Below are 13,113 nucleotides of genomic sequence, written 5' to 3' on the forward strand. Positions count from 1 at the left end.
GAGGAAAAAAATGTAAGACTATGCACAAGTCGCAAAAGATATTTTATTTAGATGATATTCTATGATTATTCTTACAGATAAAACCATGTAATACTGCAACCGGCCAACTGACGAAGTGTTTTATTTACTCGCCAAAGACATTTGTTCACGTGCTCACATTTGGCGCGTGGAAAGTGTTAATTTTGGACCCTGTTTGCATCTGCATTAATAATGTCAGGAGTGTAGATATATGTTCACATATTCTGAGACTCATCAGCTGATATATGTGTATGTGACAGTTTTTCAAGATGGATCCTGAGCATTTTGTATCTCATTAAATGCAATGGGGTAACCCAGCATACTGACACTTGATTAGACCTTCCAAATGAGACGTTTTCCTTTGCATATCAGCATCCTCAATCTGATGTGGGGATCGTCGTCCTGTTAATGTTTGTTTTTAGCTAGCTTTTGCAGCTAACATCAAAGATGAAAAATTCTAAAACTCCTATCTGAACACAAAAAGAGAAAACTCTTTATGATTTGTTTTTTTTGCGGCTGTTGGTCGGGACTTTTCTCAAGATTAACGACCATCAAGCTCGTGCAGCAGCGTGCCGAGGGAGATTAAAGAAAAGGCGAGAGATAGAGGGAGGACGACAGGGAAAAAAGAAAGAGAAAAAAAAAAAAGATTCCATCGCATCCACCTCCCCCTGCCCATGAGGCTTATTGGACAAACACTCTGCCTAAGACAAATGACTGGAATTTACCAAGTCGACATCCGTGTGATTCTCAAAACCGTACTATTCCCCGGTGCAGCTGCTAGCTAAAAGCTTTCATTAATTAAGACCATTTTTTCCTCTTCATTTACTTAATTAAAACTGTGGCCTGTGTTGCTTTTTTGCCTCCTTTTTCCTTTCTTTTTTCAAATTTTCCTCCCTTTCTCAAGACTTCAATTTGCCACTTTAAGGCATAGCAAATATCCTCCGGCGCTCCTCCGGTCGAACGAGGGGTGCATGGGGGCCGAGGTGAGCACTCAGAGTTCTCAGTGATGCCGGGACCGAACCGGTTGCGACTCAAATGAGCAGAACTCCTCTCAGTACTTGCACTGAGCCTGCTGAGAATGAAATGAATATCATTAAATCATATTTGACCAGCAGATCACAAGTTAAAAGTATTTAATAATGAGCCCCTCAGAGGGTTAGAAAAAAGTTAGTTTGCTTTGCTCTCTGTTAGAACAGAATTCATTCCACGTTTAAGGCGTGTGTATTTTGCACAGGGTCGGAGCTGAGGAGAACGGCCCATAGAGCCTTTGAAGTTTTTTGTGTTTGGCGAGAGCAGAGTGGGGCACTACTGCGGTCCGGTTTAAGAGAGGTCTGAGAAAGCAGTGCATGTTAGATGTCTCCAATCAGATCAACCTATGGGGCAGGCGGCCATGATGGAGAGGTTCGATAAAGAGCAGCTGATGAAATACACCAGCAGGATTCAGCGGCCTGTTTCAGTCGCAACCCGGTCGAACCGTGAAACTCTGAACTCTGACACCGACCCGCCCTGAAATTCACACTGTAATTTCATTCCAAAAGCAAAACGAGACGAAAGGGAAGAAAATTTCAAGAACTGTTCACCCCAAAGAATCTATTTAACACTGATTGGGTCCTTTTTGTTTTTTCATCTTTGATGTTGCAGGCTAGCCTTTACAGAGGAGGTTACAGTCGCTTCACACCCTACTAGAGAGAGAATCAATCCCCCGACCAAACAAACAAAAAAACAAACAAACAAACAAAAGAAAGCAAACACAAACAAACGACCCACCCACCTCCACCTTCAAGGTTTGCAAAGCGCGAACCTTCCCCGAACAGTCACATTTGGTCTAAAGCTCTGCTTATCATCCTGCGGTTATCCAGCATTTCTGTTGCTTGGCTATTGATTTGGAATCTGTTTTGTTTGTATTGAAATGTGTGGTCCGGGAGGGGAGGGGCTGAGTGACAGAGAGGCGGGGGGCGGGGGGGGCTGTCCAATGAGTTTTCTCATTTAGTCGCGGTGTAGATTTATGGGCATGAGCTCAGCTGATTTATGTGGACAGGGAGTGGGCCAGGAAGTGAGTTTATTTGCCTGACTAAATGGCACAGCAATGAGCAACTTGAGCAAAACAACAGCAGCGCTAGACTCGCGCACGTATATTTGCAGTCTTTGCATTAAAGGCCCCACTGAACACCCACTTATTAGAAGTGACGATGACTGCTATTCATTACAATGTGAAAAGAAAACCTCTATATCTGTAAACTACTAATATAGCCTTACTATTTTTTTCTCCAGTAAATATCAAAGGGGAACATTCATTTACAAATCTCTTATGGCGTCTATGATTGTTTACCAAAACTATATTGCAGCAGTGTTTAAAATGATAGATAGCTACATGGACCCATCATGAAGATTTTCAAGTAGTTCTCTGTCACTCACACCCTCTTTCACTTTGACATACTGTTATATAACTCAATGAATTTATTGTCTGTATGATTGCAACTATGTAATTTGGGGAGATTGATGTCAAGATTTTTTTAACGTTTAGAAAAAAAAAAAGTATTCTATTGCCACAGATGGACTTAAAATACATTTTATGGGAATTTATTTTGGTGGTTTTAAATTTTTTCCACAAATTGTTAGGGGACAAGCACTGAAGGAGCCTAGGCATCTATTGTAATCATTGGCGTTCTTATTATTCTTCCGTTTCTTCTCCTTCTGCTGCTCTTGAGTCTGTGGCAGCCCACAGAACCGCTTATGTAATTAAGCACATAGATAGAGGACAGTCTGTAATGTCACTATAGTAATCCTCGAAAACTCTAGCGCCACCAACTGTCCAAAGTTGCACTCAAGTTTATGCTACTAACTTTTGAACTGTAAGGGCTAGAAACAAAAATTCAAAATTTTCCTTTGATTCCTTGGCTCAAGACGATTCTATGACCGCCATTTTGAATTTTCTTAAAAAACAACTTTTTCTAACTCCTCCTAGACCGCTCTGATTTTCACAGAAATTGAACCAGATCATCTTCAGACCATGGTGACTAAAAGTTACAGAAATCAAGTTAATTCGTCAAAGCGTTTCAAATAACGCGCGAACAAATTTGACGAAGAGCGCGTCAAAATGGATGTGAGGCTATATCTCCTCAACGATTTAGCGAATTCTGACCAAACTTGGTGTGTGCTATGACAACCATGACCTAAGGTTACCTGCACAGTTTTGGCGCAGTGACACCTAGTGGTTAGGAGATATGAAAAATGTATCTTTTTGCTTATAACTTCTGAACGGTTTAGCCAAAAATCACAAAACTGGTCTCTTTAGTTTCAGTGTGTCACGCTGAGTCGAACAATACCTAATTTTCTCATATTGGCTTTAATGAAATTTCCAAAAATGCTAATAACTTTTTATTAATTTAGCCTATTGTAATGAAACTTCTTAATAGATTCCTTGGGTCATTCCTGAGAACATAGATACCAATTTTGCCATAGTCTGCATAACGTCCTGTCCGCCATTGTGATTTTCTTTCAAAACCTACTTTTTCAAACTTCTCTTAGACCGTTTGTCCGATTTTCACAAAAAAACTTCATCTGAAACATATCATCTTCAGACTGTGCCGACAAAAAGTTATGTGTTTCGTGTTGATACACAAAACTGTTTTTGTATACCGCTGCAAAAAATTTGAAGCATGATGCCAAAATGACTCTGTATCTGTATCTGCAGGCTGTATCTCTGCAATGCTTTGGCATATTGACATCAAACTTTGTCTCACCTTACTCTGACCCCACCACATCAATTTCATAACAGCTACTGGTCAAAAGTGATAAACCATTAAATCATATTACTAGGACTCTACTAATGATTTTTCAGCCATTTTGCCAAAATGGTTTGCCAGTTGGTCTGATGTTCCCAGTCATGTTGGCATGCCTTATCGTGTTCTTTGTGCTTGGCCCCGATACTTGCTGCTTGCAGCTATATTTATTATTATTATTATCATTATTATGGTAACACTTTACAATAAGGTTTCGTTTGTTAACATTACTTAACTACATAAGTTAACATGCACTAACAAATAATACTTCTACAGCATTTATTGATCTCTAATAATGATAATCTTAACATTTACTATTACATTTTTAGGATCAAAAGTTGTATCTGTTAATATTAGTAACTGCACTGTGAACTAAAATGAACAATAACTAAGGTTAATATGCTGTAAAAATATATTTCTCATCGTTAGTTCATGGTAGTTCATTTAACTAATATTAAGAAATGAGAAAAACACTTGTAAAGTGTTACCATAATAATAATTTGGTTTTTATTTCAACAAAGCCATAAAATCAGCAAATCTGGTTACATTTTCTCATACGCATACTTATTATTTACAGGCAATAAAAGCAAAATATCTAACAATGAAATAATCTTAGAGCATAGTACATGTATGATATAATGTTGATGTTTGCTTACAATTCATATTTTTAACTAAACCTGTGAGGTAAACTAAGCCTGCCTGTTTCAAAGCAAAAGCAAATATTCATGAAGGAATGCCCTCAGCAAGGTTTCCTTCAGTTTTAATCTGTTAGATGTCACGTAAAGAGCATACACTTAATCAAGGCCGCTTCTGCTGCTCAGAAGGCATTCTGTAAATAAACATAGTGCGGTAATGTGGAAAGAGAGAACACTTCCCCACTACACGGTCTATTGCACCCTCTAGCTGATGAGATGTCCAGAATCCCACTGCAACAGAGATGACAGGGGGAGCAATTACTGCTCATTGCTGAAATCTCCATCACGCTTATGTTAATATGGAAAACGCCGTCCGCTTGAAAATAATTTTGAATAGAACATTTTAACTAACAAAGACACAGGTATATACCAGGTATCAGACTATAGGGGTTGATGCGTTTAAAATAATAAGACATCCCACTACCCACTGGGAAACTGCTCCCTTTGCAGAGAGTTCCGCTTATGATGTTCTAAACAACATGCTCCAGTATTGATTTGCTGTTGAGTTACGTGTAAAGCGCTGGGAGTATGCGACCTAGTCATAGATCTTCAGGACGTTTTAGTCAAGTCTAAAATGTATGTGGAGGACAGGCCAGGCTAAGAGTTCCCAAAAGGGGAAGATTTAAGATATTGGGCAGGGAAACAATTAGGAAAGAGACAAACGTACTTTTCATATAGAGTCAGACAAATTATCATTGAACAAGAAACTTCTCTAATCAATTTATACAAAAAGAAAAATTTGCACACACATAAAAAATGTGTTCAAAAGTTTGGGATCGGTACGATTTTTAAATGCTTACGAAAGATCTCTTATGCTCACCAAAGCTTTTATTTGATAAATAAAACACAGTAAAAAAAAAAAGGTTATATTGTGAAATATTATTACAATAACTGTTTTCTATTTTTATTTATTCCTGTGATGGCAAAACTGAATTTCAGTATTATAACTATTATTCCTTCAGAAATCATTCTAATATGCTGATTTGTCTCTCAAGAACATTTCTTATTATCAATGTTGAAAACAGTTGTCCTACTTAATATTTTTTTATGACATTTATAAATGTCTTTACTGTCACAATGTAATGCATACATGCTGAATAAAAGTATTAATTTCTTTCTTTTTTTAAATCATACTGATCCCAAACCTTTGAATGCTTGTATGTATTTCGTTTTTTATAAATACAATAGAAATATATTCACCCAGATATTAGTTAACATAATAAATGAGTTGTATCTTTTTGTAAAATGTGGAATAAGGCTTGAAAGTCTAGTGATCTATTTTCAAAAAGATCCAGCCTAACGTTCTTTTCTCAATGGAGAAGCACTTGTGCGCTATAAGGTGAGAGATTTTCCCCCAAGGTGACATTCCCCCTGAGGCCCAGCACTTTATACAGGACCTGTGATAAGACATGCCAGGCCTTTAGAGAAGAGAGAGAAGAAGAATGAGAAAGACAGAGTTGGGGGTGGCAGTAATCCTCCCAGTGAAATAGGGCCTCCCTCGTTTCCTGGTTCCTCTGGGCGTTGATCATGTCCTCGTGTCTCACACACACACACACACACGCACACCCCCAGTAAATAGCAGCCTGCACCCCTCAAATGGAATTGTAAGGGTGGAGTTATAGAAGAAGGGGAAAGAAACCAAGGTAGAGAGGCAGCATCCAAAGTAATTTACTCCACAGATTAAAGATAACAGCATTGAGTCAATAACCACTGATCTCATTTGGAGATACACTAGGCCAGCCAGGCGCGTGGCACAGCCGTTCTGCTCAGTCTATTACCATAGCTGTTGCGGCTGCCTCTTCAGACACACCGTTCTCCCATGAGTGTGAAATCACAGCAGCCTATTGTAAAACATAGATTAGATGCATTGCTTTTTTCCACCTTTGTAGGGAGAAATCTACAGCGCAACATAATATTTCACCTAAACGAATGTGTCCTTGTTCCCCTAGTGCTGCGTGCGGCTCACTTGGCTCTAAGAAAAGAGGGAAAAACTGCACAAAGGCAGGCGTTTATGTAGAAACTAAAAACTACATTTTGTTAAATCAGTACTGAATGTGAAAATATATGTAGGCTAAATCATTTCCGCGAATTAATAATTCGTTCCCAGGACTTACTAATACATCTGCACATTTTACTAATTAGTTCCTTATCGTGGCCACCTTGTAATAATTCTTTCCCTTGGCTTAGTTAAATCAAAACGAGGGAACAAATTAGTTCAACGTGGCCACGATTTACTAAAATGAGGGAACGAATTAGTAAGTCGTGGGAATGAATTCTTAATTTGTGGCCACGGTTAAACTAAAACGAGGGAACAAATTTGTGGCCACGATGCATATTTCTCCGCAGTCATGTACGGGGATCCGTGAATGTTTTCATTTGGGAGAAGTGTTTAAAAGTGGACCTTTTCCATAAATATCCAAACTATTGTTTATCAGAGAGCAAAATACAAACGCTAAATAGTCTTCTGTGGGAATGGAATACCAGATTTATCATGCACTGTAAATAACATTGTGATTTTAATTTCTCTATTTAAGCTTATTTTTCTTTACATTTTTATTATGTCTGACTTTGAACAATGTTGTTAGTGTTGATCAGTTTGAAAATGAAAAACAAGACAGGTGTGGCATATAAAAACATTATTGCCACTATGTGTTAAACATACAAAGTACAAAGTCCTTTCTTTTGTAAGCTTATTTATAGACCCTTAAGAATATTATGTGGTGACGTTTTTATATAATATAATATAATATAACAGGCTTTAAATCCAAATTGTTTATACCTTTTCTGAGGAGAGGAGAGAGCATATTATGTCCAGATGTGAGTCAGTTTCTCTGTGCTGTGTGTTGTTGAGCTATTTAAACTTATGTCCTTTTTTCCTTACATCGGGAAGGTATTTACGCTGCCCTCTGACCTCAGTTTAATTTTTGTGGAAGACACAATTTTAACTGACTTTGTTGCATTCACATTTTCTGAAGTGGTCATTTACGAGCCTTTTTGAAATGAAATACTCATTGTGTTCGGTGCTTCCAACCACGTACTTCGGTTAGTCCTAAAAAGCGGCAAAACTACGTTTTTAATTTGACCATAAACCGCTTCTTCTTGTTAAATATCTATGCAGAATTGTAAATGAATCGGATTGAGTTAATTCATGCAAAAGACTATCATATTCTTGACTAAGGCATTTCCATCTCTATTTCAGACAATTAAACTAATCAAGCGACTATATTAGGACTCAATCACCCATTTATGTAATTCCAGCATTTAGGCAGAGAGAGAAAACACAGTGCTGAGCATGAAATGACTGCTGAGGAGACAGTTTGCAGTCGTCTAAATGAATGTGTGAGCTTGCAGATTGACAAGATGGAAGTCTCCGTCGTGCATGGACGCCGCAGTGGGCCATTAAAAGATTGCCTGTTTAATTAGCTCTGTTAATGCAGTGATTTGTAAGATGGCACCCTGGGCCATGGGCCAGTCCACATAGCAGCAGATTTCCATCTCTCTCAATTTGATGGCACAAATGTTAATTTACTGAGAGGTCTGTTTGAGGGTGCAAAACTGCAAACAGGATGAAATTAGAAGCTAGAAAATAGAAGTTAATAATATAATGTAACTGTTTAGTTCACAATGCATCGGCTTAAATTGCATTGAATGATGTCAATAATAGACCCAGACTGGGTCACACTGGATGATAACGCAGTTTAACATTATATCTGCTGTTACCTCATTAACTTTCTGTCATTTAAAATTGTGTCTATTCCGTGTGCTGTTTCATTGTGCAATTTTCTTCTGTCAGGGGATTTTTAGAAAATGTTTTTTTTTAAGCAAAAACTGTACTCTTTGTACATAATACTATATATATATATATATATATATGTGTGTGTGAGCACATATCGCAGTCATCTTTTGTATGTATAACCCGTAGTATTAAATGTGTTCTTGCTGTCCATTTCATGTAGGCTTAACATCGTGAAAGTTTCAGCTTATATGAATCGCGTCATCTGTTAAAATCCAACTGGTACATTCTGCTCTCGCTTAGCCATTTGTTTTTGGACTTCAAGATTCAGTAGGTAAAGCTATGTACATAAAATAAAAATAAGTAATACTTAAGCAATTTTTGTGTCTAAATAAAAGGAAAATTATAACTATGTGTTTAGTTTTTTTTTCTGTTTTGCTAGACTTGATGTCAAGGGATGTAATTGATAGTAATATATATATATATACTTTTTTTTTTTTTTTTTTTATGTAAATGTTTTATATATACTCTACCGTTGAAAAGTTTGGGGTCAGTATGATTTTTTTACTGTTTTTGAAAGGTGTCTCAACAAGGCTGCATTTATTTGATTAAAAATACAGTAAAATCAGTTGTATTGTGAAATATTATTACAATTTAAAATAACTGTAAATTATTTATTTATTCTTGTGGTGTCAAAGCTGAATTTTCAGCATCATTAGTCTTCAGTGTCACATGATCCTACAGTAATCATTTTAATATGCTGATTTGGTGCTCAAGAAACATTTCTTATTATCAATGTTGAAAACAGTTGTGCTGCTTATTATTTTTGTGGTAACGGTGACATACATTTTTTCACAGGATTCTTTGATGAATAGAAAGTTCAAAAGAACAGCATTTATGTGAAATATAAATCTTTTGTAACTTTATAAATGTCTTTACTGTCACTTTTGATCAATTTAATGCAGCATAAAAGTATTAATTCTTACTGACCCCAAACATTTGAACAGTTTGTGTGTGTGTGTATATACAGTACTGTGCAAAAGTCTTAGGCATGTTAATACCCCCCACCCCCCCCCCCCCCCCCCCCCACCCCCCAAATGGTTTTAAGTCAGTTATTTATATCTTTTGCTGTAGTGTGTCAGTAGGAAATACCAGTTTACATTTCCAAACATTCTTTTTGCCATTAATTGTAAGAATCCAGTGAGATTTGTGTATGCACAAGGAGTCTGACAGCAGCCAGGATGATCTGATCTCACCATCATCGAGTCCGTCTGTGATTACATGAAGAAACTGAAAAAACTGAGACTAAATCCAGAAGAACTGCGGGAACGTCTACAAGATGCTTGAAGAAACCTTCCTGCAAAGCTACCTGAAAAACTATGCGCAAGTGTACCTAAGCCGTTTATTGATTTGAATTAGTTAATAGAAGATAAATCATAAATAAATTCAATTTGTGATTTTATTTTTGAAAGCATTCTCACTTTACAGCATTTTAACACAAGTGCCAGTACTTTTCACAGTACTGTAGCTTTGCAGGAAGGTTTCTTCAAGCGTCTCGGAGATGTTCCCGCAGTTCTTCTGGATTTAGTCTGTCTCAGTTTTTTCTGTTTCTTCATGTAATCACAGACGGACTCGACGATGGTGAGATCAGATCATACCGGCTGTTGTCAGACTCCTTGTGCATATACAAATCTCACTGGATTATTACAATTAATGGCAAAAAGAATGTTTGGAAATGTAAACTGATATTTCCTACTGACACACTACAAGATATAGTCAGGGAGATATTAATATGCCTAAGACTTTTGCACAGTACTGTATATATTTAGTATTTAGTATTTTAATTGTTTTAAATGTATTATATCTTTTATTTCATTGTATTTTTTGAATACCTAGTATTTTTTTTTACTTTCTTTCAGTTATGTCACTGAAATAGTCTCGAATAGGATGTTGAAAAGGGGGCTTAGCATTTATCATGTTACCAGCGTTTTTGGTTTTCATCGACATGGCTGACCACCAACAGTTTTACATCTCCCTCAGTCGATTTCTGTTCATGTTTGTCAAGCAAAAACTTGAGGATCCCATGTCTGTTCCAGAGATATTACGCCCCGAGCAGAGAACAGAGGCCCATCATTGGGCATGATCAGTATGCCGGAGCACATCTGTGCGCTCCTCCAGGGATGGGTGAAGAACTACAAAGTCATGTTAAAATTAAAGTCAGCTCGCTCCCTCTTCTGAGGCTTCTCTGCACGGCACCATATCTCCCCGAATTAGAGAGCTTCTTTCAGGATGAGAGCCCCCAGGACACCCCGGAATCTCCTCCTCCTCCTCCTCTCTCTCTGCTTTTCTCTTCCTGTCCGGTGGACGTCTTCTCAACTCAGTGTCGAACATCCTCCTCAGACTGCAACGATATCGCCGAGCCTCTGATCAATCCGGTTCACTCGTTATGCTGAAAATTTAGTGGAAGCCCTCCCCGCTGAGCCCTATTTTGACTTCAGTTACTATAATCCAGGATTTGGGAGATAATTCCTCAATGTGTGTTTAGCGTTACACCCAAGGATTGTTTCTGATATTGAGCCGGTGCATGGAAGATAATGTAATCAGAACATATTTTCCTGCTAAATGATTTGCATTTTTATCGTGTAATTTAGTCCAAAAGTCTGAGATCAAATGAAAAATCTGGGATTCAGAATGTAATTTAAACCTGGGAATAAAGGTGTAGGATGTATAACAAACATTTATGATTCAATTACGGTGTTAAATCAATAAGAAATATTTCAATTTTTGTTCTATTTCTATATTATTATTATTTTCTAGATAACATGATCATCAGGTTTTTATTTTATACAAATTTGTAGAGTATCTTGAATGCTGCTGTTATATAATTTATTATTTCATAAGAATTTTTCAATAGATTTTTTTCCTTCGAATTGTTATGCTGATCATTTAATTTATGGAAATTTGAAAAATACTTTTCATTTCATAGGATTTTTTCCTTCAAATCATTATGTTGATAATATGTTGATTTGGAATAGAAAAATGGCAATGGAAAAAAGTCCAAAATAATAATAATATATATTTCATATTTCAGTTAAAATGTTCCTTCGAATTGTCGTGCTTATAATATCATTTGCAATGGAAATTTCTTAAATTAAAAGAATGCAAAACAGAAGCATGCTCTCCGACTTCTGGACCCCACTGTATGTGCATGTTAAACAGTCTGCATGCAGTCCAACAGCATACAGTGCAGACTAACTCATGTTTTCTCTTTTTCTTTTGCATCTAGTAAATATAAAGAAAGAAGACAGAGGAGAAGAGCATCAGCTAAAAAGGAACAAAAAGGATAAAGGAAGAAAAGCGCCAATGAAAAAAAAAACATACAAAAAGAAGTTAAGAGGAAATCCTTACACCGAGGCTGTCAGGAGAAGGCATTATATATCTCTGTAGGGACGCGAGACTGACGCAGCCAAGCTGTGGATGAAAAAAGGGGTTAGCTTTCACCTGGGACAGCCTTTCAGGTGGAGGAGAAGAGGAGAGGTCATCATAAAACTTTTTATTTTTCTAAACTTTTTTAAGTTTATGGTTTCAAAAAGATGAAAAAGATGAGTGTATATATCTATATAGCGATATATATGTATGTATAAATATGTTACAAAAAAGAAATGAAGAAAAAAAGTAGTACAAATAGTGCAAATAGCAACAGAGTGATGAATTAGCGCTGTAGGAGGGGGGGAGGGGGGTGTACGTGTTGGTCCTTTGACACCCCCCACCCCCCTCCCACCGCAGACCTCCTTGTCCGGCCTGCGCGAGGAGGCCGGGCAGAGAGGCTAAAGGCCCACCAGACACGATTCCATGTGGCCCCTCTTCATCCAAAGCCCTTGAGTATATGGCACAGCTGGGTCTTCCATCAGTACGTTTTTGTCGTGGGTTGAACTGCATTGCTTCCTTGGAGAAAAGGCTTAGTCGCTAGCATGGGGCAGCGATCTTCTCAAAGCTGTTATTCATCCCGTCTAGAGGTTAAAAACGAAGGCAGACGAACTTGCATGGGACTCCAAAATTCCGTCAGAAGATCCACTATAATCAATACATCAGGTTGTTATTCAGGTGTCGCATCGAATGGGACAAGAGAAGACACTGTAAATAAACCACCCGATCTGAAGGAGGGAATGCGGTGTCATCCCGCTGTTGTTTGTAGCACAATACGAAATGGCCCGCCGGCAGGTTTTACTGGGATGTGTGCGTGTGCGTGCGTTCTTGTGTGTGAGTGGTTACGGGCGGAAGGGGGCTTTATAGAGTTGTGTTGGGTCGCGGCGGCCCCGGAGCCCAGGGCTACCAAAAAGCATTTCATTGTAGTGTTGTGGAGGTGGCCGTGCTGTGTAGTAAACACTTTTGTATGTGGTGTCATGAGGCTACAAATTAAGAAAATTGGAGCTGTCGTCTTGGTATTGTCACGGGAGTTTCCCTATCCATCTTGAAAATGGGTTCCTGCCCGCTGCAAGGTGGAAAACGACATGCCAGTTTAGTCATAGGGTTGCGAGCAAAAGTTTTATTAAAAATCGATTACCTTTATACTTCTAATGAGCTCCATTTCAGTGACACATCCTTATATATTTAAACGTTGTACTAATTACATGCTGCTCAGCGTGGTCAAACGTCGATTGTAGCCATTTACTAATGTTGTATTATTGTATTACCAGTATGAAAAACATTTATATATGGATATATCTATTTGTGACTTTGCGACCCTTCAAGAGGATTGTACCTTTTTTGTTTCTCGATGGTGGTCCAGGTTTATTTTCGGCGACGATTTATGCAAGTACTGAGAGATTTTCACTTGTGTGGCATTGTTTCTGTTGTCTGTATATTTGGTTCAGCTATTGAATGT

At 37.8% G+C, this 13,113-nt stretch overlaps 1 protein-coding gene across 7 annotated transcripts in view; it reads left to right on the top strand.

Annotated features, from left to right (window-relative positions):
- Window positions 1-11,659, top strand: part of rbfox3a (RNA binding fox-1 homolog 3a) — a 340,080-nt gene extending 328,421 nt beyond the window's left edge. For all 7 annotated transcript variants that reach the window (XM_084434216.1, XM_084434219.1, XM_084434215.1 and 4 more), the window contains one exon: window positions 11,515-11,659. In XM_084434216.1, coding sequence (XP_084290342.1) covers window positions 11,515-11,517 — 3 coding nt within the window. In that variant the 3' untranslated portion in view covers window positions 11,518-11,659. The remainder of the gene's footprint in view (window positions 1-11,514) is intronic.
- Window positions 11,660-13,113: the final 1,454 nt, after the last annotated feature.

The sequence above is a fragment of the Rutilus rutilus genome (assembly GCF_951802725.1).
Source record: "Rutilus rutilus genome assembly, chromosome: 16".
Lineage (NCBI taxonomy): Eukaryota > Metazoa > Chordata > Actinopteri > Cypriniformes > Leuciscidae > Rutilus > Rutilus rutilus.